General features: G+C 44.5%; 1 protein-coding gene across 1 annotated transcript; it reads left to right on the forward strand.

The window, feature by feature from the left end:
* The first annotated feature begins 18,519 nt into the window (after nucleotides 1–18,519).
* Nucleotides 18,520–26,967, forward strand: LOC148538604 (growth hormone secretagogue receptor type 1-like). Its single transcript, XM_088452650.1, has 2 exons — nucleotides 18,520–19,358; nucleotides 26,648–26,967. Exons 1-2 carry the CDS (start codon nucleotides 18,611–18,613, stop codon nucleotides 26,965–26,967), a joined length of 1,068 nt encoding a protein of 355 aa, XP_088308776.1. The 5' UTR covers nucleotides 18,520–18,610.
* The last annotated feature ends 303 nt before the right edge of the window (nucleotides 26,968–27,270 follow it).

The raw sequence follows: 27,270 nt of genomic DNA on the forward strand, positions 1-27,270 counted from the left end.
CTACTGGTTAAGTATCGGACTGTTCATTGTCTCAGGGTATCCGATGGTGTGAACTTACACTCCTCTACCTGTTAACACATATTCCAACACTTTTTTGCATCATAGCCACTTACAAAGTCGCTCGCAGTTGTAACAGACACAAAATATTAGTATTTTTGTTACAAAAGAATTGGTATGAAGAATACCTCCCAAAATTCTGCTGAAGGGAGCGTGACCTCATGTCTGCAAGGCCACGCCCCCTGGAGTGTGACATTTGTTTGTCACGCTGGGGGCATCCAGCAATCTAGCAGCTACAGGGCCGTCCTCAGCCTCTACAAGCACTAAAAATGGACGCCACGCTCATGTACGCGGCATCCATTCACCGCTGCTCTGCTTTGTGAGTGTGTGTGCATGTGACTGCATGCACGTTAGAAAAAGTGTCCTGTACTCCAAAGAGACAGCGGTTTGACTGAAGACTGAGGAACACCACACCTCTACAGTACAGGTTGAATCTGCCATATCCAAATATTCTGAAATACGGAATTATTTTGGCATGACTGAGATAGTGAAACCTTTGCATTTTGATGGTTCAATGTGCACAAACTTTGTTCATGGTACAAAATTAGTAAAAATATTGTATAAAATTACATTCAGGTTTTGTGTATAAGGTGTATATGAAAAAAATTAATTTCATGTATGAAGACAAACTTTGTTGGAGCCACAAAATTATTGAAAATATAGTAGAAAATGACCTTCAGCCTGTGTGTATAAGTTGTATATGAAACATAAATGCATTCTGTGTGTATATTTGGGTCCCTTTCCCAAGATATCTCATTATGGTATGCAAATATTCCAAACTTCTGAATATTCAGATATCCAAAATACCCCTGGTCCCAAGCATTTTGGATATGGGAGACTCAACCTGTACAATCATTTTACTATTTTGTACCAGACACAAGCACTGTCCTATGTTCAAAGGTCTTACATCTTAGTAAAGTCTTTGATCTTGTAGTAGGTTCCACAGATGATCCAGTGGAATGTAAGTTATATGGAACAGAGAACATGCATTAGGTTAGAATACTCATATATACTAGGGGTGAGCGGGTTCGGATTTCTGAAATCCGAACCCCCCCGATCCGACTCAGGCTCGACTTTTCCCGCCTGACTCGGACCCGAAATCGAGGCAGAACATCATCATCCTGCCTTCCGGGTCTCGCGGGTTTTGGATTCTATATAAGGTACCTGCGTCGGCGCCATTTTCTCACTCGGCTGTGGACAGTGAAGAGGGAGGGTGGGAGTTAGGGCTGGCTGGGCTGTGTAGTGTAGTGTTGCGCTGCACTGCTGTTGTCCGTAGGGGCTGTGTCCACGCCTCCAAAGTCCATAGGGGCTGGCTGTGTTGTGCTGTGCTGCTGTTGTCCATAGGGGCTGTGTCCACTCCTCCAAAGTCCATAGGGGCTGGCTGTACTGTGTTGTGCAGTCAGTTATCCATAGGGGCTGTGTCCACTCCAAAGTCCTGTGCAGTGTCCCAGTCCTAAAGGGGTGCTGTAGTGTTGTCCAGGGGGTGCTCTATCCATCAGGGGTGCGCAGTAGCCGCACGTGCATCAACAAAGTAGCGCCAAGCGTGCGCCTGTGTCATAAGTAAAGGGACGGCTGGCTTGACCGTTAAAGGGTGCTGTAACCCCCAAAGTGCACTCCAAACCAAATTAAAAAATATTTTCTGTGTTTGTGAATTGTGTGCACTGTGGCTGCACATGCATCAACAAAGTAGCGCCAAGCGTGCGCCTGTGTCATAGGTAAAGGGCCGGCTGGCTTGACCGTTAAAGGGTGCTGTAACCCCCAAAGTGCACTCCAAACTAGGGGCGAGCGGATTCGGTTCTACTCGGTTCCGTTCGGATTTAAAAACCGAATCTTATTCGCTATCAGCTGTCACGAGTTTTGGATAGCCAATAAGATTCGGTTTTTAAATCCGAACGGAACCGAGTAGAACCGAACCCGCTCACCCCTACTCCAAACCGAATAAAAAAATATTTTCTGTGTTTGTGAATTGTGTGCACTGTGGCTGCACGTGCATCAACAAAGGAGCAGCGCCAAGCGTGCGCCTGTGTCCCATAAGTAAAGGGCCAGCTGGCTTGTCCGTTAAAGGGTGGTGTAACCCTCAAAGTGCGCTCCACAAAAAATAAAAAATTCTTTTTTTTTCTGTGTTTGTGAATTGCGCGGGCTGTAGCTGCACCTGCATCCTCAAAGCAGCAGCGACAAGCGTGCGTCTGTCTGTTAAAGGGTGGTGTAACCCCCAAAGTGCACTCCACAAAGAATTAAACAAAAAAAAAAATTCTGTCTTTGTGAATTGTGTGGGCTGTAGCTGCACCTGCATCCTCAAAGCAGCAGCGACAAGCATGCGTCTGTCTGTTAAAGGGTGGTGTAACCCCCAAAGTGCACTCCAACAAAAATAAAACATTTTCTTCTGTGTTTGTGAATTTACTGCACTGTACGTGCATCCTCAAAGCAGCAGCGCCAAGCGTGCGTCTGTCTGTTAAAGGGTGGTGTAACCCCCAAAGTGCACTCCAACAAAAATAAAATATTTTCTTCTGTGTTTGTGAATTGTCTGCACTGTACGTGCATCCTCAAAGCAGCAGCGCCAAGCGTGCGTCTGTCTGTTAAAGGGTGGTGTAACCCTCAAAGTGCTCTCCACAAAGAATAAAAAATTCTTCATTTTTTTCTGTCTTTGTGAATTGTGTGCACTGTAGCTGCACGCGCATGAACAAAGGAGCAGCGCCATGCGTGCACCTGTGTCCCATAAGTAAAGAGCCGTCTGGCTCATTTCTTAAAGGGTGGTGTAACCCACAAAGTGCACTAGTCTCCAACAAAAATAAAAAATTATTTTCTGTGTTTGCGTGCGCCTTAGCCGCACGTATATATCAATATAACATAAATGGAGGACAAAACTTTCTCCGATAAAAATAAAATAGGGAAAGATCAAGAACCACTTTCTCCTAGTACTGAAGCTGCTGCCACTAGGCATGACATAGACGATAACATACCATCAACGTCGTCTGCCAAGGCCGATGCCCAATGTCATAGTAGAGGGCACATACAATCCCAAATGACAAAGTTCAGGAAAATGACCTTAAAAAAACATTTAAATCATCTGAGGAGAAACGTAAACTTGCTAATATGCCATTTACGACACGGAGTGGCAAGGAACGGCTAAGGTCTTTCCCTATGTTCATGACTAGTGGTTCAGCTTCACATGACGATGGAAGCCCTCCTCCCACTAAAAAAATCAAACGAGTTAAGCTGGCAAAAGCACAGCGAAGAACTGTGCGTTCTAAGAAGATATCACAAATCCCCAAGGAGAGTCCAAGTGTGGTGGCGGTTGCGATGCCTGACCTTCCCAGCACTGGTCGGGAAGAGGTGGCTCTTTCCACCATTTGCACGCCCCCTGCAAGTGCTGAAAGGAGCACCCACAGTCCACTTGCTGATATGCAAATTGAAGATGTCACTGTTGAAGTACAACAGGATGAGGATACTGGTGTAGCTGGCGCTGAGGAGGAAGTTGGCGAGGAGGATTCTGATGGTGATGTGGTTTGTTTAAATCAGGCTCCGGGGGAGACAGTTGTTGTCCGTGAGATGAAAAAGCCCATCACGGTCATGCCTGGGCATAAGACCAAACATTCCACCTCTTTGGTCTGGCAATATTTCTATCCAAATCCGGACAACAACTGTCTTGCCATATGTACCATATGTAAAGGTGAAATAAGTAGGGGTAGGGACGTTAACCACCTAGGAACATCCTCCCTTATATGGCACCTGCAGCGCGTTCATAAAAAGTTACTGTCAAGTTCAGAAACTTTGGCTAAGACCGTAAGCAGTCCAGGGACACCTAAATCCCGTTGTCCTGTTGTATCCAAGCGCCTGCAAACCACACCGTCAACTCCCTCCTCGTCAATTTCCTCCTTAGTCAGGATCGGAAGTAGTCCTGCAGGCCATGTCACTGGCATGACTGACTCTCCTATCCGGGATTCCTCCGGAGGATCCTGCATTGCTACGCCTACTGCTGCTGCTGCTGGGAGTCGTTCATCATCCCAGAGAGGAAGTAGGAACACCACTACTTTTACTAAACAATCTTATACACAAAATTCAAAAAAGAACTACACCTGGGCGCTATATAAATATATTTAGAAGTGGATACATCCCTTTCTCAAAGTTGGATCCTTTACACCTTCTCCTCTTCCTCCAGAAAACGGATTGATGTTACAGGGTTTTTTTCTCACGACCAGTTGACATGTGGAAAAATATATCCATATATCAATATTTCAGGAGGTCAATTCCAATCTTAGTTCATAGACAAGGAGATCAAAATCCCCAAATACCCTGTGACACGCCAGCGTACCCCACTCACAGCAGAAATATGATGTGTGTTCCTCAAAAGGTTTCTTTTAAAGATCCCATCACCCGGAAATTACAAAGAGATAGAACAGCAGTATCCTGCGTACCGTAACTCACATCAACACATGCAGAAACACCATATAAAGGTTTCTTTGGTGGGAAAACATAGCAAGCGTACCGAAACTCACAGTAAGAATAGTGATTAACCACTCATAATGGTTTCTTTTCTCTGTATCCGTCAATGTAGAATAGACTCCCAAAAATTGCAATCAGGGGATACCAGATTAAAAAATTTATTACCAACAAACTTAGTTCCACAGCACCAAAAAGTTAATCCATAAATAGTACAATAAATCACATGCGAAAAAATAGCAACAAATAGAAAAATAAAAATAAATAGATAAAAATGACAAATGATCTCCCTTGTGGATAACGTGGGTAATGTCATAAACAAGGATTTGGGCGATAGTCCAAAAAAAAACCAAAGCTTATAGAGACATACCTCACCACAGGGGATCTGAAGAAAACACTCCTTAGTCGACGCGCGTTTCGGCTCATATGAGAGCCTTTTTCAAGACATGTAAGGAAGTGTAATACAGACCATTATTTAAACAAACATCCGCCAATCACGTTATCTCGTGAGGCAAACCCCCTAAAAGGAAGCCAATCCGAGTGTGCCAAACTCACATGTCAGGTAATCAAGCTGTTTGCGCACACTGTGCACTGGAAGCAGCCGGATAGCACGTAGCCTACACTCCTCATAGAAGCAGAGTCGCGTCACATGTCAAACGGAAGTGACGCGACTCTTACCGCTGGGAGCGGAAATACCCTGTTGCTTAGCGATGGAACGCAAGCATAACTTTGTAAGTGGCACACCCGGAAATGAAGACTGAACATTACATAACATAAATCAAAAATAAGACACATTATAAAAACACAATAGCCATCACGGAAAAACAACTGAATAGTTAGCCAAAACCTATAATTATAGACTATGACGCCGATGTCTCATTTCATGTCGTGGAGCAGTTGTATAGATTCATTGTGTATTGTTCAGATCTTCATTTCCAAATATTGTCCCGAAAAAATCTATACATCTTCATAAAATTCCATAACCAAAAAAATATGAAAAAAAACAAAAAAATAATGTTAGAAACAAGATCGCAATTAACATATTAAATCAAGCAAAATCATAAAAACCATTTTAACTCAAAATCTTTATTTAACCCTAACGGGGCAAGAGTCTTCAAGGAGAAAATACACTTCATCTCAGCCTTAGCTAGCATAGTGGCTATATCCCCCGATCTAGGATTACCCTTGATTGCTTTTAATCCATAAAAACCCATTACACCATTCAAGGAACTACCATGAAATTCCTTAAAATGCATAGATAGCGCATGGGTCTCTAATCCTTTCTTTATGTTACGTACATGTTCACTAAGTCTCACTTTTAAAGGTCTAGAAGTACGACCAATGTAAAATTTATTACATTCACATTGAATCCCATATACTATATTTTTGCTGTTGCAGGTTATAAAATCTTTTATATAAAAATCGTTGCCGTTAATCTTAACCGTTTCTACTTTATTTCTTCCATCTCCTTTTATAGACCTACATCCTACACACGAACCACATCTGAAAAAACCTTTAGAAAGGATTTTCGTCCTACTATTGGATGGTTCGAGAAAACTTTTTACCAATTTATTCTTGAGATTAGGAGCTTTTCTGTAAATACATCTTGGCTTATCTGGTATTTTAGTGCCTAAGATTGGATCTCTCTTGAGAATCCCCCAATGCTTCCTGAGGATCTTTTCGATATCCCTATGTTGTTTAGAGAAATCGGTGATGAAAGCCCATTGATATTCATTATTCTTATTCAAAGAGGGTTGAGTTGTATTCTCTTTAAGGAGATCTTTCCGTTCCAGCCCCTTCACTTTGTTCAAGGATTCATTAATATTGTCCTCATCGTACCCACACGCTTTGAACCTAACTTTCATTTCCTCCGCTTGCGTGTGAAAAGTTTCTAGGTCTGAACAATTTCTCCGCAACCTTTTTAACTGGCCTAATGGAATTGAATCGAGCCAGTTGTTATGATGGCAACTGGCCATATTTATAAAAGTCCCCGAGTCTGTCGGTTTAGTATAATTTTTTGTTTCTATTTTCCCATCTTTTACATACACAGTGATGTCTAAAAAGTTCAAGCTAGTTTGACTAATTTCGAAAGTTAAAAAGATATTTCTGTTATTATTATTCAGATGGTTACAAAAAGTGTCCAAACTGGGTCTATCCCCCTTCCATATGAAAAATATATCGTCTATGTACCTATGGTAGGACACCAAGTCCGCCCCGAGCGCACCACTACCCCACACGGCTTCCTCCTCCCATATACCCATGAAGAGGTTGGCGTAGCTCGGAGCGAACTTGGTGCCCATCGCGGTACCTGTTCTCTGTAGGAAGTACTCATCCTTAAATAGAAAAAAAATATTCGTCAAAATGAAGTTGATACTTTCTAAAAGAAAACATTGCAAATCTTTCGATAGATTTGAGGTGTCAAGAAAATGTTTAGTGGCTGCTACTCCTAAATCATGCCTAATGATGGTATAAAGGGTGCTTACATCTGATGTTACCATGAAAAAATTGTTCTCCCATTTGATTTTTTCCAGAGAAATTAAAAAATCTTTTGTATCTCTCAGATGGGATCTATTACGGACTACTAGGGGTTGAAGATAAAAATCGATGAATTCGGATAGATTTGAAGAAACCGAATCCACACCAGAGATAATTGGTCGTCCTGGGGGATTACATAGACTTTTGTGTACTTTTGGCAACACATAAATCACTGGTGTGACAGGTTTCTCAATCAAAAGGAAAGATGCTTCCTTATGTGTTAAAGTGCCCTTTTTTTCGTACTTATCTATCAAGATTTTTAGTTTATTACAAATGATGATTGTGGGGTCTCCACGTAATTTTTTATATGTTTTAATGTCTTGTAATTGCCTATAGACTTCACACTCGTAGTCTTTTGTATTCAATAATACCACTCCTCCACCCTTATCGGCGGGTTTTACAATAAGATCTTTATTCTCTTTCAGGCTTTTTAAAGCTTTCCTTTCTTTCATTGTTAAATTACACCTATTTTTATATGGTATATTACTATTCTTTTTTTTACCTTCTATATTCAATTTTTCAAAATCTCCCAAAACTAAGGCATTGAAAGTATCTAAAAAGGGACCTCTAACATGTTGTGGATAAAAGACTGATTTCGGACGAAACGGAGTGACAGACGTCTCTTCCGTCGGTATCTCATTGTGAAAGAATTTTCTTATTGTTAATTTTCGAATGAATTTTTGAGTATCCACAAAGATGTTAAACGGGTTAATACTACAATTCGGAGCATACTTTAAACCCTTTTCTAACAAGGATTGTTCATCTTTAGATAAAATATGAGAGCTAAGGTTAAAAAATTTTACCTTTGAATATTTCTCCAATGAGTTTAGGTTTGTTATAATCTCAGTGTTTCCACTACTTTGATCATTATTAATAGATGTCTTGTTTTTCTTATTCTTATTACGATTTCTTTTTCTCTTATTCCTTTTGGGGTTCCTAACTATTTTACTTTTCTTGCCCCCTCTTTTCCCCCTTGTAGTGGATTTCTCAATTACTTGTAATTGTATTGATAGGGGCTTTCTTCTAAAAAAGGAGAATATGCTCTAGCCAATGGTGAAAAACGGTTCCCATGACAAAAGGAACCCGAGAGGTCCTCATTTCTGTCATATATATTCTTCTGATTCCTGGAGTAATCGTTATGATAGTACCTATTTCTATTCATTCTGAATTTATCATTATGTTCCACATTACTGTATCTTTGTTTATTCCCTGATTGGTACCTATCTCTGTTGTTATATGTCTTAATTGGAGGGAATCGGTGGTATCTTCTTGAGACCTCCCCTCCTTGTTTGTATTTATCCTTCGGAATTATTGGGATAGACTGATCATAATATGGAATCCTAGGAGTTTTTTTACCTTGTAGCTCACTTCTGCATCCAATATCAGTTTTGTCTCGATTAAATTTATTAGATTTTTTAGCAACAATAACTTTTTCAGCTTTTTTAATTCTATATTTAATTCCACTTTCTAATTGTTTAAAGATTTCAGAGTTGCTATATGGTGTTACTAAAGATTCTAAAATACTAATCTCTTCTTCTAAAGATTTTAATTCCCTTCTACGTTCTTTAATTATTAGATCCATTAGTGAAAATGAGCAATCTTTAGTAATTTTCTCCCATTCACTTCTAAAGGTCTCATTAGCCGTAGAAAAAGAAGCTTTCTTATCAATTTTTAATCCTTTAGGAATGAGCTGATGTGCTATATAATTCTCTAATGTAGCTACCTCCCACCAGATCTTATTTTCCTTTTGTAAAACTACTTCAAGTTTTTTCATCATTCCTTTGAGATCTTCATCTATTAATTCTATGGAATCATTACTTTGATTAAATAGTTTGTCAGAAATTAGACGTCTTTCTTCTCTGAAATCAAACATAGTGATAACAATTGCTGCAGGGTGGTGAAAACTTTTTAAATGGTGACCAAAAAGATAGCAATATATAATATAATAAAAAAGTTTCTACCCAGTCTGCGCACAGTCGCCAATAATGGGAGTTTTCAATGATAGTGAGTGTCACCACACTCACACATAGACAATCTTATACACAAAATTCAAAAAAGAACTACACCTGGGCGCTATATAAATATATTTAGAAGTGGATACATCCCTTTCTCAAAGTTGGATCCTTTACACCTTCTCCTCTTCCTCCAGAAAACGGATTGATGTTACAGGGTTTTTTTCTCACGACCAGTTGACATGTGGAAAAATATATCCATATATCAATATTTCAGGAGGTCAATTCCAATCTTAGTTCATAGACAAGGAGATCAAAATCCCCAAATACCCTGTGACACGCCAGCGTACCCCACTCACAGCAGAAATATGATGTGTGTTCCTCAAAAGGTTTCTTTTAAAGATCCCATCACCCGGAAATTACAAAGAGATAGAACAGCAGTATCCTGCGTACCGTAACTCACATCAACACATGCAGAAACACCATATAAAGGTTTCTTTGACCCTCCAACAGTCCTTAGCGAGGAGGATGAAGTACGATAGCAGTCATCCTGAAACAAAACGTATAACTGAGGCCTTGACTGCTATGTTGGTGTTAGACGTGCGTCCGGTATCCGCCATTAGTGCAGTGTGATTTAGACAATTGATGGAGGTAGTGTGTCCCCGGTTCCAAATCCTATCTAGATTCCACTTCAATAGGCAGGCGATACCGAGACTGTACAGAAACGTCAGAAAAAGTGTCCTCAGTGTCCTGAAAAATGCGGTTGTACCCAATGTCCACTTAACCACGGACATGTGGACAAGTGGAACAGGGCAGACTAAGGACTATGGACTTCATTCAGAGTCGGTCGAAGCGGCCGCACAGTCGTACGGGAAAAGGGGCCGGATATGCTAACGATTCCCTCGCAAGATGCGTCCCTAAGTTCGGTTCGGTAGCTGGCCGACCAAGGGGAGGAAGCGGCCGGAATTAAAAAAAATACGCCCCCTTCTCGTACGCATTGCACGTCATCTCCGGCCATATAAGGATTAACCGAGACCATCGGAATCCATCGGAACTGGTCGTAGAGCTTAAGGTTGACCATACCCTCTCTTAAGCTCTACGATCATGTCAGTGTAAAAACCTCCCATGTCACATGTGCCATGACGCTACTTTGTTAATTATGCACTCCCATAAAACGCCATTCGCATAATTAGGCACGCCTGCGTTCGGATCTCCACTCCCCCGTTTTCAAGCACCTTCCCCTGTTACCACCCACAAACGCCTCAATCTGTCACTCAAACAACCGACCTGGCTGTGTTCAAGGAGAGAAAAATTTCTGATCGTAGCGGCTAGTTTGCGCACGCGCATTGCGAACTTTACGCATGCGCAGTATAGCGAACATCGGTAGCATACGACCGTGCGGCCGCTTCGACCGACTCTGAATGAGGTCCTATATGACTGTGACAGCCCACTGGGTAGATGTATCACCTTATGCAGCAGCAACAGCAGCGTCACCAGTAGCAGCATCTCAGAAACGCCAGCTCGTTCCAAGGCAGGCTACGCTGTGTATCACAGGTTTCAGTAAGAGGAACACCGCCGACAACCTCTTAGAGAAACTGAGGGAAATCATCGCCCAGTGGCTTACCCCACTTAGACTCTCCTGGAGATTTGTGATATCTGACAACGCCACCAATATTGTGCGGGCATTACATCTGGGCAAATTCCAGCACGTCCCATGTTTTGCTCAAACAATAAACTTGGTGGTGCAGAATTTTCGGAAAAGCGACGGGCTTGCAGGAGACGCTTTGGGTGGCCGAAAAATTTCTGGCCACTTTCACCATTCAGCGACTGCGTGCCGAAGACTGGAGCACCAGCAAACACTCTTGAACCTGCCCCGCCATCACCTGAAGCAAGAGGTTGTGACACGGTGGAACTCAACCCTCTATATGCTTCAGAGGATGGAGGAGCAGCAAAAGGCCATTCAAGCCTATACATCCACCTATGACATAGGCAAAGGAGGGGGTATGCACCTGACTCAAGCGCAGTGGAGAGTGATTTCCGTGTTGTGCAAGGTTCTCCAGCCCTTCGAACTTGCCACACGTGAAGTCAGTTCAGACACTGCCAGCTTGAGTCAGGTCATTCCCCTCATCAGGCTTTTGCAGAAGCAGCTGGAGAAAGTGAAGGAGGAGCTAAGACGGAGCGATTCCACTCGGCATGTGGGACTTGTGAATGAAGCCCTTCATTCTCTTTGCCAGGATTCCAGGGTGGTCAATCTGTTGAAATCAGACCACTACATTTTGGCCACCGTGCTCGATCCTAGGTTTAAAGCCTATGTGGTGTCTCTCTTTCCGGCCGACACAAGCCTGCAGAGGTGCAAAGACCTGCTGGTGAACACACTGTCAGCTGAAGCGGAACGCGACACGTCAACAGCTCCTTCTTCATCTTCTCCCGCAACTGGGGCTGCCAGGAAAAAACTTAGGTATCCTAAGCAACCCGCTGGCGGTGATGCAGGGCAGGCAGGACCAAGTTTGGACATCTGGTCCGGACTGAAGGACCTGGCAACAATTTCTGACATGTGTACTGTCACTGCATATGATACTGTCACCATTGACAGAATGGTGGAGGATTACATCGGTGACAGCATCCAAGTAGGCATGTCAGACAGTCCGTACCTGTACTGGCAGGAAAAACAGGCAATTTGGAGGCCCCTGTACAAACTGGCTCTATTTTACCTGAGTTGCCCCCCCTCCAGTGTGTACTTCGAAAGAGTGTTTAGTGCAGCTGGGAACCTTGTCAGCGAAAGGCGTAGGAGGTTGCTTCCACAAAATGTGGAGAAGATGATGTTCATAAAAATTAATTATCAACTCTTCCAGGGAGACCAGTCTCCAGAACGTACAGAGGGACCTATGGTGGTGGATTCCAGCGGGGACGAATTAATACACTATGAGGATGTACACAACACTGAAGAGGGTGAGGAATCGGTGGATAAGGAGGATGAGGACGACATCTTGCCTCCGTAGAGCCAGTTTGTGCAATGACAGATTAATTGCCAGCTTGTTTTGTGGGGGCCCAAACGAACCAATCATTTCAGCCACAGTCATGTGGCAGACCCTGGCGCTGAAATGATTGGTTTGCTAAAGTGTGCATGTCCTGTTTATACAACATAAGGGTGGGTGGGAGGGCCCAAGGACAATTCCATCTTGCACCTCTTTTTTTTCTTTGCATTATGTACTGTTTGGGGCCTAGTTTTTCAAACTGCCATCCTGTCTGCCACAGGATCCTGTCTGCCACTACAGTGTCACTCCTAGATGGGCCACGTGTTTGTGCTGCCCACTCGTGTCGCTTAGCATAGTCATCCAGCTACCTCGGTGCAACCTTTTGGACATAAAAACACTATTGAGAGGTGTTCAGAATAGACTGGAAATGAGTGGAAATTAAGGTTATTGAGGTTAATAATAGCATAGGAGCAGAAAAACCCACAAATTCTGTGATTTTAACTGTTTTTATGCTTTTTTAAAAAAAAATACAGATCCAAAACCCAGAACCTAAAACATGGAAGGGTGGTTTTGGCAAAACCAATCCAGATCCAAAACACGAAGAAAGATCCATATCCAAAACCAAAACACAAAACACGAAAAGTGGCCGGTGCGGGAAGCAATCGGGAAGCCGACTGCCTAAATACCGGCAGCCAGCTTCCCGACTGTCTTATCCCGCAAGGGTGAAATGCCGGGCGTCTAGATGTAGTCAAGTAACGTAATCAGGTATTTATTTATATTAGGGTATTGGATTAGTTTTAGTTGTGTATGTGCATGTGTTTGCCCTTTCCAGCGAGAATGTAGAGGAAGGAGTTGTAGTACAGTTTAGTCCTAGCCCCTTCTTAAGGCCCACTCTGGGGCCATTGGGAGGACATTCAAGAGTTGCCAAAAAGCCTCTGGACCAGATACTCTCATTGGCGGATATGTACCTTCCTTGATAGCGTCTAATGCTGGGTACACACCTGTGCGATCCAGAGGCCGGCCGACCGTCACACAGGCCGAGTGACCGATTTGGTAAGCATGCACACTTATCAATCAGCAGCTCACAGCATACACACTTACCAATCACCTGCTCAATATGGGCTCCATTTACTACCGCATTTGACCCATGTGTTTAGGCATTACCGCTCACCACAGCTTTTGTTTTTTTTTACTTGTATTTATCAATGATGTGCCCACATGTGAGCGGCACTGTTAAAAATCCTGGCAACGCTGTTCCTTCTCTCTAAACAGCACTGACGAATGAAGTGGGGTTTCTTTGTAATTGGAGCAAGCGCCGTGTGTTCTCATGCGCAGTCTGGCTCCTCTCTATTAGATCCCGGCAGTGGCAGGAACCTCCCTTCTCAGCCGACCGTGTTTGCTGGGCTGGGAGGGAGTCTGCTTCCTCTGCTTTGTAAGGGATGGAGTGGTAGCCAGCCGTGGTGCTGAGCTACTGCTGGAGGGAGTGAAGAAGGCAGAATCCGTCGGCTACTGCGGGAGGGAGAAAGGAGGGGGGCCCACCTGCTGCTGCTGCGGGAGGGATGAAGGGGATCCATTGGCTACTGCGGGTGAGAGGAAGGGTGGACTACCTGCTGCTGCGAGAGGGAAGTGGAGGGGGCCGCCGGCTGCTGAGCACTGGGGGGGAGATTATGAGACCTGGATGCTGGCCAACAGGACCACAGTGCTCGTGACCGCAGATTAACAGCAGGATGGGGCAGGAGAGTTTCAGATATCACAACGAGCAGTAATTAACAAATACTGCTCGTTGATAAATAAAGGCAGCCTACTGATATCAATGTACAAACTAAACAAAAACAGGCGCTAACATACTTTAATAAATAACAGCATCATTAGTTTCACTCGCAACAAGTTTCAAACACCTTAAACTCGTTAGTAAATGCAGCCCATTGTCTGGCAAGGTATCACAACTGGATGGGCATATCAATTTGCCTGCCTAGTTGTGATGTCATTGTCAGAAGTTCCTTCGATAAATGTAACGGGTTGGTCGGTGTGTAGCCCATACACACCGGCAGATGCGCACGATATAGCGCATCTGCCATACTGCACAGCCGACACACTATATCTGTGAATAACATAGTACACAAATATATTGTGTGTATACACGAGCCAACGCACTTAACAATATATTGTTAGCCGGCTGCACGAAGGATATATCGCATAGTGTGTACCCAGCAGTAGGTGCTAGATTTCTCTGCAGGAAGGATCTGATCTGTGCGCACAGTAGTAGTAGTGCAGAAGTAACATTACAAAGATTTTTCTTTTGCACTGTTACATTTTGGATGTGTTAAATAAATATTTCTATCGTGATGGAATTGGTCTGACAGACTCTTTAATATTTATACCACCTACTAGTAACTATCTCTCTCTCTCTGTTTCTCTTAATTTTAGAAAATAGGTGCATTACCTGCCTTAGGTGCCCCAGTCACCCCAAAGCCTTAATCCCGCTCTGGTGGCACCTGCAAGCTATAAGAAAGCATCAGACCATCTAATAAAACATCATTGGGGCACCCCTCTGTTTAATTATCTTCAGTTAAAACCCAAAAAGTTTTCTGGTAACAGAGTTTTTTTAGTGTCCAGACAAATAATGGAAACAGAACTTGTCAGAAAATACATATGAGTTAGTATAACTTTCAAACAGAAAGAACTTTCTATAAACTTAGGGCCTGATCCAGAGATGTACGTTAATCCGATGATTAACGTCATACTTGCCGACATTCAGCTCCCTCCTTTCAGGAAGGAGCTGAATGTCTGCTTACAGCAGGGGGGGGGACCGGGCAATGATGACGTATTGGGGGCAGGGCCGGGGGCATGACCGCACAATTGCATCATCGTGGCACCGCCCCCTCTTCACAATGCCAAAATTAACGGCATTGTGAAGCCTCACCAGCCGCCCCACCCCGCCGCGGGGGGTTTCTATCTGTACTCTGGGGGGGTACCTTTCCGGGGGACCGGGAGTGGCACCCGATATTCAGGAGGCTCCCGAATCGGGAGGGTAGGCAAGCCTGATTAACGTACATCTCTAATGTAGAGGGGTCTGCACCTGCGCAGGACACATCCTGCGATCTCTCTTGCAGATCCCCCCAAGCCACGGCATGATTGACATGCTGCGGTGTTTGGGGGCGGAGCTGGGACGTGGCTGGTCACCATTCCGGGAAACGGGGCGTGTCATCCCTGTTTTCCTGGAGGGACGAGGCCAGGATCTGCTGCCTCTTAAGCTTCAGCTCCAGCAGCCTGACCAAAGGAGCAACCATCGTGACCATCAGTCGCGATGGTGATCCTAGCTGCTGGGATCGCAAATGCAGCATGTGCAGCAATTGTCTTGTGATTATGGCCACACAGGGGATCTATTTGTAAAGTGAGTGACAGGGGGTCAGCGTTTGAGGGAGGAAACGTTGGGTGGCTAGGCAAATGCAGGCGTTTAAACGCTGTTTCATGGGTGTGCATACATTAGCTATTGCTACTGTATCTCCTACATAGCATGGGAGCCCTCTGCGTGTCATGAGAGCTGCAGTGTTTGCGGCTAGTCATACTTGCCGCATATACTGCATGGCTGCCCGATCTGCATCGATGTTACCGATGTTTACGCTATTGTACGTCGTCAGGCAGATATGAGAAGACAGCAGATTTACGCGAATGCAAACACAACTGTGATCTCTCACGTATTTGGCATGTTTCCCATTTGCAGCAATATTTTACTTATCTCTCATCGCAATATAGCAATGTATTATACAGTGGTGGATATTTACGCAATCGGCGGCCGGCGGTTCGATTCCCGGCAGCGCCTGGCTGACAAAGGCAGAGTTCCCGGCAGCGGAACCCGACAGCGCTGGAAATCCTGATCATCGCTAAGGTAAGTATAAACTAACCTAACCCCCTAACCCTAACCTTCCCCCCAAGTGCCTAACCCTAATCCCCCCTCTAAGTGCGTAACCCTAACCCCCCCCTTCCCTGCTGCCTAATCCTAAATCCCCCGGGGGGGTGCCTAACCCTAAGCCCCCCCCGGGGGTGCCTAACCCTCCCTCCCCCTAGCCTAACCCTAACCCTCCCGGGGGAGTGCCTAACCCTAAGTCCCCCCCGGGAGCCCTAAACCTAACCCTCCCCCCCGCGGCTGTCCGCTCGCGGCACCCGGCATCACTACGATCGTGATGCCGGGCGCCGGTCTCCCGGCGTCGGGGAAATGCGGGCGTCTACATCTAGACGCCCGGCATTTCACCCTTGCCGGGATAAGACAGTCGGGAAGCCGGCTGCCGGTATTTAGGCAGTCGGCTTCCCGATTGCTTCCCGCACCGGCCACTTTTCGTGTTTTGTGTTTTGGATCTGGATCTTCTTCGTGTTTTTGATCTGGATTGGTTTTGCCAAAACCACCCTTCCTAACCCTAAGTCCCCCCTGGGGGTACCTAACTCTCCCTCTCCCTAGCCTAACCCTCCCAGGGGGGTGCCTAACCCTAACCCTCCCCCCCGCGGCTGTCCGCTCGCGACGCCCAGCATCCCTTCGATCGGGATGCCGGGCGCCTGTCTCCTGGCGTCGGGGAAATGACAGGCGTCAAGATATAGATGCCCGGCATTTCACCCTCACCGGGATATGATAGTCGGGAAGCCGGCTGTCGGTATTAAGGCAGCCGGTTTCCCGATTGTATACCATATTTACGAATACTGGTACACAAATAATTGCAATACAGCGTAAGTGCCAGAATCCACATGAACCACAGAAATCTCTTCTTTCATATTCAGAACTGAATTAGAGAAGCATCATAATCCGATTAGATGGATCCCACCATTTTATACGGTTGTCTGTGAACCACTGTGAATAAATGTTATATACACATTTTATTTCATTTACTACATATACTGTTTCAAGAGTTTCTGAGGGTACGATATTGGCTTGGGCTTGTCAGGGTTATAGTAACATTATGACTATCACTAGAATTACAGAAGAGGTTGGCAATGCTTCTTTAGAGCTTTTCCAGAGCTTTTTCATTTAGAAGTCATATTGTAGCTATGCATAAATCCTGTGTTTGGCCTTGTGCTTACACTAGGATTCAAATTATTGTTAAAAAGATAACAATTACTACTACTGTATATGTTGACCACAACATGTACATTTTTTTTTTGTGTGTGGGTGTGTGTGATATATGCAATTATGTATATTAGCACTTTTAACACAATTCCTATAACATTATCAGGGCTGAAACTAGGATTTTTGTCACCCGGGGCAAGATGGTAATTTGGCGCCCCCCATGGTAATTCAACAATAGTAATGCCCCCTGCAGCAGTGCCCCTATAGTAATGCCCCCTTCAGCAGTGCACCTATAGTAATGCCCCCGTAGTAGTGCCCATATAGTAATGCCCCTGTAGTAGTGCCCATATGGTAATGCCCCTGTAGTAGTGCCCATGTGGTAATGTCCCTGTAGTAGTGCCCATAGAGTAATGTCCCTGTAGTAGTGCCCATATAGTAGTGCCCATATGGTAATGCCCCTGTAGTAGTGCCCATATGGTAATGTCCCTGTAGTAGTGTCCATATAGTAATGCCCCTGTAGTAGTGCCCATATGGTAATGTCCCTGTAGTAGTGCCCATATAGTAATGCCCCTGTAGTAGTGCCCTTATAGTAATGTCCCTGTAGTAGTGCCCATATGGCAATGCCCCCATAGTAATGCCCCTGTAGTAGTGCCCATATGGCAATGCCCCCATAGTAATGCCCCCATAGTAATGCCTCTGTAGTGCCACTTACACACACAAAAAAAAAACATTACTTACCTTAAACCCCGCTACTACGTCCGCCGCCGTCCGGTTACTCATCGGAACTATGGGAGAGACATCATGACGTCTCTCCTATAGTGCCCGTGGGGAGAGCCGGAAGCTGGAGTTCTGGAGAGAACTCCAGCGTCCGGCTACCGCGGCACTGCAGGGAAGGAGCCGGGCGCCCGCTGGTAATAAAATCTCAGCGGGCGTCCGGCTTGGAGCCCGGACTGGAGGCCACTGGCGGTGGGTGCAGCAGCGCACCCAGTGCACATGCACCTCCAGCCCCCCCCCCAGTTGCTACTACACTACTCTTTTTTATCTGATAGCCTTACTCATGCGTATCATTAAAGACTTGTGGTATGACAGTGTCATGAGTCATGGTGACAGAGAGATGTGATAGATTACTAAATAGGCATATTTATCTTTCATGTAAGTACGATAAAAACGTGCCCGTACAAAATGGTGACAAATGTGATTTTGCAGGGGGTAATGAACTGTTAAAGCACAAAAGAGCATGTTTTAATCTGCTAATTGAACATTAAAACACTAAAATACTCTACTATCAAATAAGCCAAGATACACTCGCAGAACATTAGTCATTGGTTTTTTTTTTTTTTTTTCTGAGAGAACAATTTTCGGCACATATAACAGTGACCAGGAGCGTTGCATACGAAGACTTTATACTAGGTCTCTCTAAAGTCATTTTGAATAGATGGCACAGAAAATATTGTACCAGGCTTTGTCCTAACCAATGATATTTTACACTTTGATTCTCTTTTCAATGGAAATTCTGGATGAGAAACACGTTCCAAAGACTTGTCAGATCTTATACATCACAAACTGTTTTTGGACTACAAGACTGAGAGAAGACAATGGGTGTTAACAAAACCGTCAGCGGATCTTTAAGTAACGTAAACGACACTATGGATGAGACAGCTGCACTGTTTGATATTCATTTACTGGTCCCAGTTACTATTATTTGCATCTTGCTGTTTTTGTTGGGTGTGACAGGAAACCTGATAACAATTTTGATATTCAAGTCATATAAGGATATGAGATCCACAGTCAACATGTACCTATCCAGTATGGCGGTGTCTGATATTCTTATTTTTCTCGGTCTTCCTTCTGATTTGTACAGGATTTGGAATTATAAACCATATATTTTTGGGAACTTTCTCTGCAAATTTCTGGTTTACCTGAGTGAGGCTTGTACATACTGTACAATTCTTCATATCACTACTGTAAGTGTAGAACGGTACCTGGCCATTTGTTTCCCACTGAAAGCCAAGATCATGATCACGAAGAGAAGGGTGAAAGCCATTATTATTTGTTTGTGGATTCTTGCCTTGGTGACGGCGGGACCAAGTGTGTTTCTCTTTGGGGTGGAATACCGCCCTGAAACTCAACCCGAGGAAACCATGGAATGCAAATACATTAATAGCTCTGCCCAGAGCGGACTTCTGCCCATAATGACATGGGTCTCCACTATATATTTCTTTATCCCCATGTTCTTTCTGACATTGCTTTATGGTCTTATCTGTAGGAAACTTTGGAAGAACAAACATTGTCCCACTGCTGCCAACAGAGGCAAACACCACAAACAGACAGTTAAAATGCTGGGTAAGTCTTCTCTAGGCAACAAGATCTTTTATAAGATTGTGACATACAGTTTCTCAAAACGTTATCATACCCATAAAAGACCAATGTACTAATAGCATTTTCTCTCTAGCACTGTGCAATACAATGTGTAAACTAGACATACTTAGATCACTAAAATGTGCTTTTGTAACACAATAAAATAGCAACTATCTTTAAGTGCCAACATATTGCATAATGCTGGGATGTTACAAGGGCCCCCATTTATTAATGATCACAAATTCAATGCGATCTGAGAATGACATTGCCGCCCACGATCGCATTGCAATATGCAATCACATCACCGAAATGTATCATCTGATCCGGCACATGCAGGGACAGGGGCTCCGAAAGAAGCCCATCCCTGTGATGTGCCCGGAGAGCTGCCAGTCCCGCGGACTGCACATGCACGGCCGCCACTACGCAGTGTCGCATCGCATTCCGGATGTTGGTAAATTTAGCAGCATCGCATCCCCCATAGAAACCTATAAGGGATGCGTCTGCCTGCGGGAATGGAGGGATCGCAGCTGCGGTCCCTCCTTCATACATCTGGGTGAAAGTTAATATTTGCGGTTAACCCGGGGATATAGCTGCAAATATGGAGTCATGGGCCGCAATGTCATACGTTTGTTGGGTACGGGATGCCGGTGGTCGGTATTCCAGCAGTCAAAATCTCGACGCCAGCATCCCGATCTAACCCTCCTTCCCCAGAGCCTGAAACTAACCTCCCCGCACCCTAATTCTGCCCCCTAACCCTCCCCCTAATCCCGCTACTTACCTTCGGGATGCCAGCGGTAGGGATGACGGTGCTGGAATTCTAACAGTTGTCGGGATTCCAGTGCTGGTATTCTAAGCGACGGCATCCCACTGAACGTATCCCGTCATACATATACTAACTCACTAAACACTGTCATACAAGGTAGATAGGAGACTGCTCATGAAGACTTACAATGTGTAATGTGTACTTCATATATTTATCTTTTTTTATATGTAGAAGTGCCAGATGGCTCCAGAACGGGCTAAAACAAGACAATGAAAGCCCTGGATGGTAGTGTCATCTTAACCATAACATTAATTACCTATCTAATATGCTGGCACATATTAATGAATGGACATTATAAATACAAGGCAGACTATCCCACGTGCACTGTGTATGAGAAGTAGTCTGACGTGGTATAGAAAGTCCATGGTTATGTACTAGCTATGGGATGACTAAACACTGCAGTTAATCTTCAGACTCATTGCATTATGGCAGTAGTGGTTCGGCAACAACAAAAGGCTGATGAACTCCATTGAAGTTTTTCTAATGTTGCAATAAACCCCCATCGCCTTAGAAGAACTATAAGGGGTAAATTTACTAAAGTGAGTTTTTAGAAGTGAGTTTTAGAAGTGATGTTGCCCATAGCAACCAATCAGATTCTACTTAACATTTAACTAGCACCTCCTAGAAGATAATAGCTAGAATCTGATTGGTAGCTATGGACAAAATCACTTTTAAAACTCACTTCTAAAAACTCTCAGTTTAGTAAATTTACCCCTTAGAGCTAGCAAGTAATATTCTCTATTCGCGGGGGCACCAGAAATGTCATCTCCGATGTATTGTTACATGGGGTGGAGGTATATTGACAATAAAAATATCCATGGAGTTATTTATTAAGCTGTCTATAAACATAGATATTGGAAAAAATAATTTGATCCGTCATATAAGCTTCAAATGAAATAAGATTTATATATAGAGGAGGTTTTACAGTTATTAAAGCAATACTGATTACAAGGTTTTACAGTCGTGTTCCACAGCCAGGTCATTAGGTAGGTTTCCAGAGCACTCTGCCCAGAACACACAGCAACCAGATGATCAAAGACAGCACAGTGTGTTATGCCAACTGTGTTATTAGCTATTGATAGAAGGTACTGTTCATTTGTTCTTTATAATACATCTCATGTCATTAGTAATACAACAAAGCTCATATACATGTCTTCAGGGCTTCAGTCAGAGAAAAGAGAAATGAAGGTCGCTGAAAGGTGAAGCATGAGATGAGACTACTGTATGGTAAAGTCATTTCACATTTTCTGGAGAACGTCAGCACAGAGACTGTCTAAATGTACTTATGAGGTATTAAGATTTGGGTGCTAAGGGCCTGACTCAGCAAGGAACGCAGTTGTTAATACGCACGCAATCGGTCGATTAATTTTCACTGCGCATTCATATGCATCACAGAGCGCGAGCCAGACGCTCCAGTCAGAACTGCGTAGGCAGACTCTTTACAGAGTGATTGACAGGAAGTCCCGTTTGTGGGTGGTGACAGGGGGTGTTGAGGCGAACGCAGGCGTGCCAGTGCGTTAAACGGCGTTGCATGGGCATGCATAAATTAGCCACTCCATTACCAGACGCCTCCTGAGGACTCGTAGCGTGCGCAGAAGTTAACAATTTCTGAGTGAGGTCTGGGCTTCCTTAACTGTGTGTCTGGGTCCGATGTTATCGATTGTTTCGCTATGTTGCCCTAGTATACGGATGTGAGTAAGGGGAAATGGGCGTCCTTATGTCAGGATGCGATCGCAATGTGAATGCAAACATTTACATAGCACCGCTGATAAAAGCAAATGCGGTGCGTGCGTATAAGCAGAGCAGCGATCCATGCTGAATCAGGCCCTAAGTGCGGTCTCTAGATATAATCACAACAGGACAGGAACAGTCGTAGTGTGCTGCCGGTCACTGGGCCTGATTCATTACGGATCGCTATTGCCATCGCAGCTGCGATTACGCACGCAGTTCTGCTGTGAAAATATGCTAATATTTGCAACCACTCAGTCAGTATAGAGATGCCCACTACTGCTATCTCACATCTGTAATACCTCACAGTCCTGCATATACATTGGTAACACTGAGTAACATCGGCCCCTCATGCAGAATTACAGCAAGTGTGACCTGTCTCAGATATTGCAAGTCTTGTTGCACACAGTGAATGTCGTCGCAGTCGCTAATTTATGCACGGCCAGGAAACAACTTTCAAACGGACAGGCACGCCTGCATATCTCCGACCACTCCCCCGTCACCACCTCCAAACGCTGCCGTCCCGTCACTCACTCTGCGATGGCTTTGTATCTGCGTACATGATCGCAGTGCGATCACAATGCTGACATGCACACACGCACTGCGGTGCAGTACGCACCAGCGTCTGATCTGCGTACGCTGTTGCACCTGCAATCCGTGAAAAGGCAGGGACATTTTTAGGAACTAAAAAATATCCTCTTTGTACCCTAAAATCATCTATCGGCCACAGCCAAGTGGAAAAGAAATCGCACCCTCTTCCAGATCTGTGTGTGTCGCTCTCTTACATCATACATGAGGAATGTTGGCCCTCTCTCCCTTACTGCTTCAGATCATTGATGTTTGCAGGCACACAAGAATCTGCATAGGGATGAAGTCTAGACTATAAGTTGGCTTTTACAAAACCTTGATTCTTTTGTTTTTCAGCGTTTTATATGTAGATTCTGGGGTGTGATGCAATTTCAGTCAAGCTTAGCGTGTCAGATGGCCTAACATTTTTTCCTATAATTCCATGATAAACGTAATAACTATGACATGTTCAGTACTCAGTACCTGTGGTTGCAAAACAACCCTAAATCCTCACCCAGTCACCGCTATGCTTGACAGTTGGCAGGAGAATCTCCTGGTGATGAGTTGGTTTTTAGATTTCATGAAATATGGTTGTAATTGATCTACTGTAATTTTTAGTAGATCTATTGTCACCCACACACTATAGATTAATAATTAGAAAAATGAAATGATTCGCTGGAAAGAATGCATTGTAACCTAGGTGACGAGAGTAAAGAAGACTGTAAATGATTGATCCACAAACGTGTGTGGACAAATGTGGATGGTCATTCAGCACCTGGGACAAAAGACAGCTATAAAAGGACATCATTAGAGCATATGGGCAAATAACACAGGCATTATCTGGCTGTATTTACCTTCAATCTGGATCGACAACTGGTAGATCACAATGATGAATTGGATCAATCTTTTGGGTGTATAACCCACGTCAATTCACAGCCCAAACGGCCTAAAACTGTGGCCCTGATTCAGAGCCGGACGCTCTGACAGAGCGCTCGCTCTGAATCAGGGCCATCCCTCCTTCATTTTGGAGCGGCCTCCTGGCTGCTTGCATAGCTGTGGGTGACCAGCCACAGCTATAGTGAGCGGCCAATATGATGGTCGCGATGGTCAAGACCATCGGGCTTGCGACGAGACCCTGTGGTAGGGTCTCGCTGCAGCAAGCCCTGGAGTGCTTTTGGCTCTATCAGAGCCAAAAGCATTCCCACTGACATCACTAGTGATGTCAGTGGGGCTGGCCCCAGATGGTAGGCGTTCCCATGTGAACGCCTCCGTCTGGGTAGCCACGCCCCTGGCACGCCCACCAAAGGAGGCGTGCTGTCAATCACCATCGACAGCATGCCCCCTCTGCTGCGAGACACATAACGACGGCTTGGCCATCGTTATTCGGGTCTCGCGCATACGCACTACGGAGCCGGCTCATTCAGAGTTGATCGCTAGATACAAGTGGTCGCTCTGAATGACGGCGGCAGCTTGTGGTGTGAACTGCGGCCTCCTGGTCGCTAGCTAAGCTGTGGGTTACCACCCACAGCTCTAGCGAGCGACCAGGTTGATGTTCGCGATGGTCAAGACCATCACGACCATCGGGGCTTGCGACTAGACCCTAAGGTTGGGTCTCGGCAAACGCAAGCTCAAGGGAGCTTCCTGCTCTGATGGGGAACGCCTCCATTTCGCCTGCCACCCCCCCTGCCCGCCTCCCAAACGGGGCGAGCTGTCAATCACCATCGACAGCTCGCCCCCTTTGGTGCGAGACTCATAGCGACAGAGCGCCCGTCGCTAGCCGGGTCTCGTGCATGCGCACGTTGGAGCCGGCTCCGACGTGCGCATGCCCAGTGGGCAAACATCGACCCGGTTGCGAGCGCTCAGCGCTTGCGACCAGGTCTGAATTAGGCCCTGTATGCAGTTATACAATTGTACGGAGGGATAAAGTATCTGCAGAGAGGCATTTATTTTTAAAAATCCTATTTAAATGTATGTATTATGTTATTAAAGGTGTTTAAATATACAGTACTACACCAAATTAATTATTTTTAGCTTATTTTTCCCATTGAGATCCAGGGCTGTGTAACTTTCCACTAAAGAAATGACTCAGAGGACCCTGGCTCACTAATAATACAGATAAGCCTGAATTTTATTATTATTATTATTATTATTATTTATAAGGCTCCACATGGGTGCCCTAGCGCAGTACAAATCTCGTGAATAATGGGCATTATTCAGATGTGGATGCAATGCCGATATTTATGCAGTTGAGCAATTATCGGCCAACTGCGCATGCGTCACAGTCGAACTGCGTACATGTAAAGATACCTTAGCGATGCGCTAACCGTGATTGACATTCAGGGACTGTTTGGGGCGGTTACCAGGAATGCACCATAACCTTTTCATATCAGACTTTGGGCCTGATTGACTACGGAATGCAATAGCGATTGTGCACGCAAATCCACTGCTATAGTATGCTAATCCATTGCGATCACAATGCCGCCGCTGCACTACATAAGGACGCCCACCTTACCTTACATCCGTAATCCTTAGCAAGACTGTGAAACCATCGGTACAACCGAGTACCATCGCAGCCTCACGCACACTTGCACAAGCTCTGACCTTACTCAGAAATTACTAACTTCATCGCACGCTATGAGGCCTCAGGCTGTGTACGGCATCTCAGTGGCTAATTTATGCACGCCCCTGTAACGGCGTGCAAACGTCCTGGCATGCCTGCGTTCACCCAGCCAACCCCCGTCACCACCCACAAATGACACTTCCTGTCAAACACACTGCGATGGGTCTGCGTAACCGCTGCGATCGCAGGCCTGATCGCAATGGCTAGTTCACACACGCGCACTGCGATGCATGTGCAGTACGCAACAATCGGCCGATTACATGCGTATTAGCAACTGCGTTCCTTGCTGAATGAGGCCCTTTGTACTTAGCATATCGTTTCCACCTGATGTTTGAGGCACAGTCCCGCTTCCACTTTACATGTATCATAATATGAATCACCTCTTAGCAATGAGATGTAACCTTGTATACATCTATGGGTATACAAGGGGTAAACACAGCCCACAGCCCATAATTTAGTACAACAATGATTCTTAGAAATACATTAATACAGCTGCAAAAACAATGTCGCACACTGTGCCTATGGTAACTATATAAATCCCATGTTACACTAAACCTATTTGTGTCATTATAATTATATGTTATTATACATGATTACATGTTATTATGTTAGATACATTATATTACTACTGAGTACTCCAATATTGCAGCATTGCCTGGGCATCCTCAAAATGTGAAAGATATAAACTTATGTGGGTCTGACTGCTCTCAGTTAGAGGCTAGATTTAAGGTGACAATTAGTTTTAAGGTGAAACATGGTTGGTTTTGCCTTAGAACAAGTTGCCACATTAAGGGGTTTACCTATCAAGCAGTGAAAAGTGTGGAGGAGTGAATCAGTGGAGAAGTTGCCCATAGCAACCAATCAGCTTTGAAGTAGCATTAATCAAGTACAGTCTATAAAATAATAGGTAGGAGCTGATTGGTTGCTATGGGCAACTTCTGCACTTCTCCAAGCTTTTCCCTGCTTGATACATAAACCCTAAAATCGAGCGGCTATAGTGCCAAAATTGCAGGCTACTAAATTTAGACCTCATTCAGGTCTCTCTTGTGAGCAAAGCCTCCTTGGCAACAATTACTCTCTGTAGTTTTACCCACCCAAACACAGCTGCTTATTGATTGGTTGTAGTAGGTAGTAGCATAAAGCGTCAAACATGATCTGGTCCCCAGCCGATAGGTCGTACACAGTTATAGGCAGCGGTGGCTCCTACCCTCTTTGATGAGGGGGCTGTCGCATCTGAAAACTACAGGGTCATTCCCCCGGAGATGTCTGTTGTATATGTGACTGGCAGGTGGCACTTCCAATAAGAGAGCAATGAGGTGGTGGATTTTGCTGGAGGGCTGCAGCCTCGCAGGCTCTAGGCAAAATCCGCCACTGGTTATAGGAGCCACTATTTAATTTGCTTTACTTCACTTGCTGAAAATGTGCTGCAATAAACACCGATCAATTCACTATTTGATCAAGCTAGTGCAGTTTACCAATGGAAGCAGTCAGGCTGTTTGCATATTATAACTCATTTTTTTTTTTTTTGTCTTCCAGCTGTCGTTGTGCTGTCCTTTGTGTTGTGCTGGCTGCCTTTCCACATTGGACGTATCTTGTTTGCTTTGGCTGGGAAAGGAGAATACATATTTTATGATCTCATACAGTACTTCAATCTCATCTCGATGGTCCTATTTTACCTGAGCGCCTCTATCAACCCCATGCTCTACAACATTATGTCACAAAAGTACAGGGCAGCCATGAGCAAGATACTACACATAAGGGAAGATCAACAATCTAGGAACACGACAAGGAGCGAGCAGTCCTCACTGGAAGGGACAGAGCTTAGTTCTTTCATGCACATGAGTTCATCCAAATAGCAGCTAAGGGAATTCTGTATCAGTCCTGAAAGAGAAAAGACATACTTTATGTATCTAATTGGTTATAAAGGGCCCTGCCACAGTTTAATTTCTGTCCCTCAATGATTTCCAAAGCTTTGTAAAAGTTACCATTATTCTGTGCTGTGCTCCATTTAGCTAGAGTGCAATAGAGCACACCTTGTGTGGCCTCTCCATTTGATCATTGAAATAAACAGAATGCAGTTCATCTGGGACTTTTAAACGGGACCAGTGATCCCTATGGGCTTTCCAAGAGCCATTTACAAAAAAGCAAAAAGACAGTTT

Source organism: Taudactylus pleione, unplaced genomic scaffold (genome assembly GCF_031769625.1).
Source record: "Taudactylus pleione unplaced genomic scaffold, aTauple2 ptg000039l, whole genome shotgun sequence".
Lineage (NCBI taxonomy): Eukaryota > Metazoa > Chordata > Amphibia > Anura > Myobatrachidae > Taudactylus > Taudactylus pleione.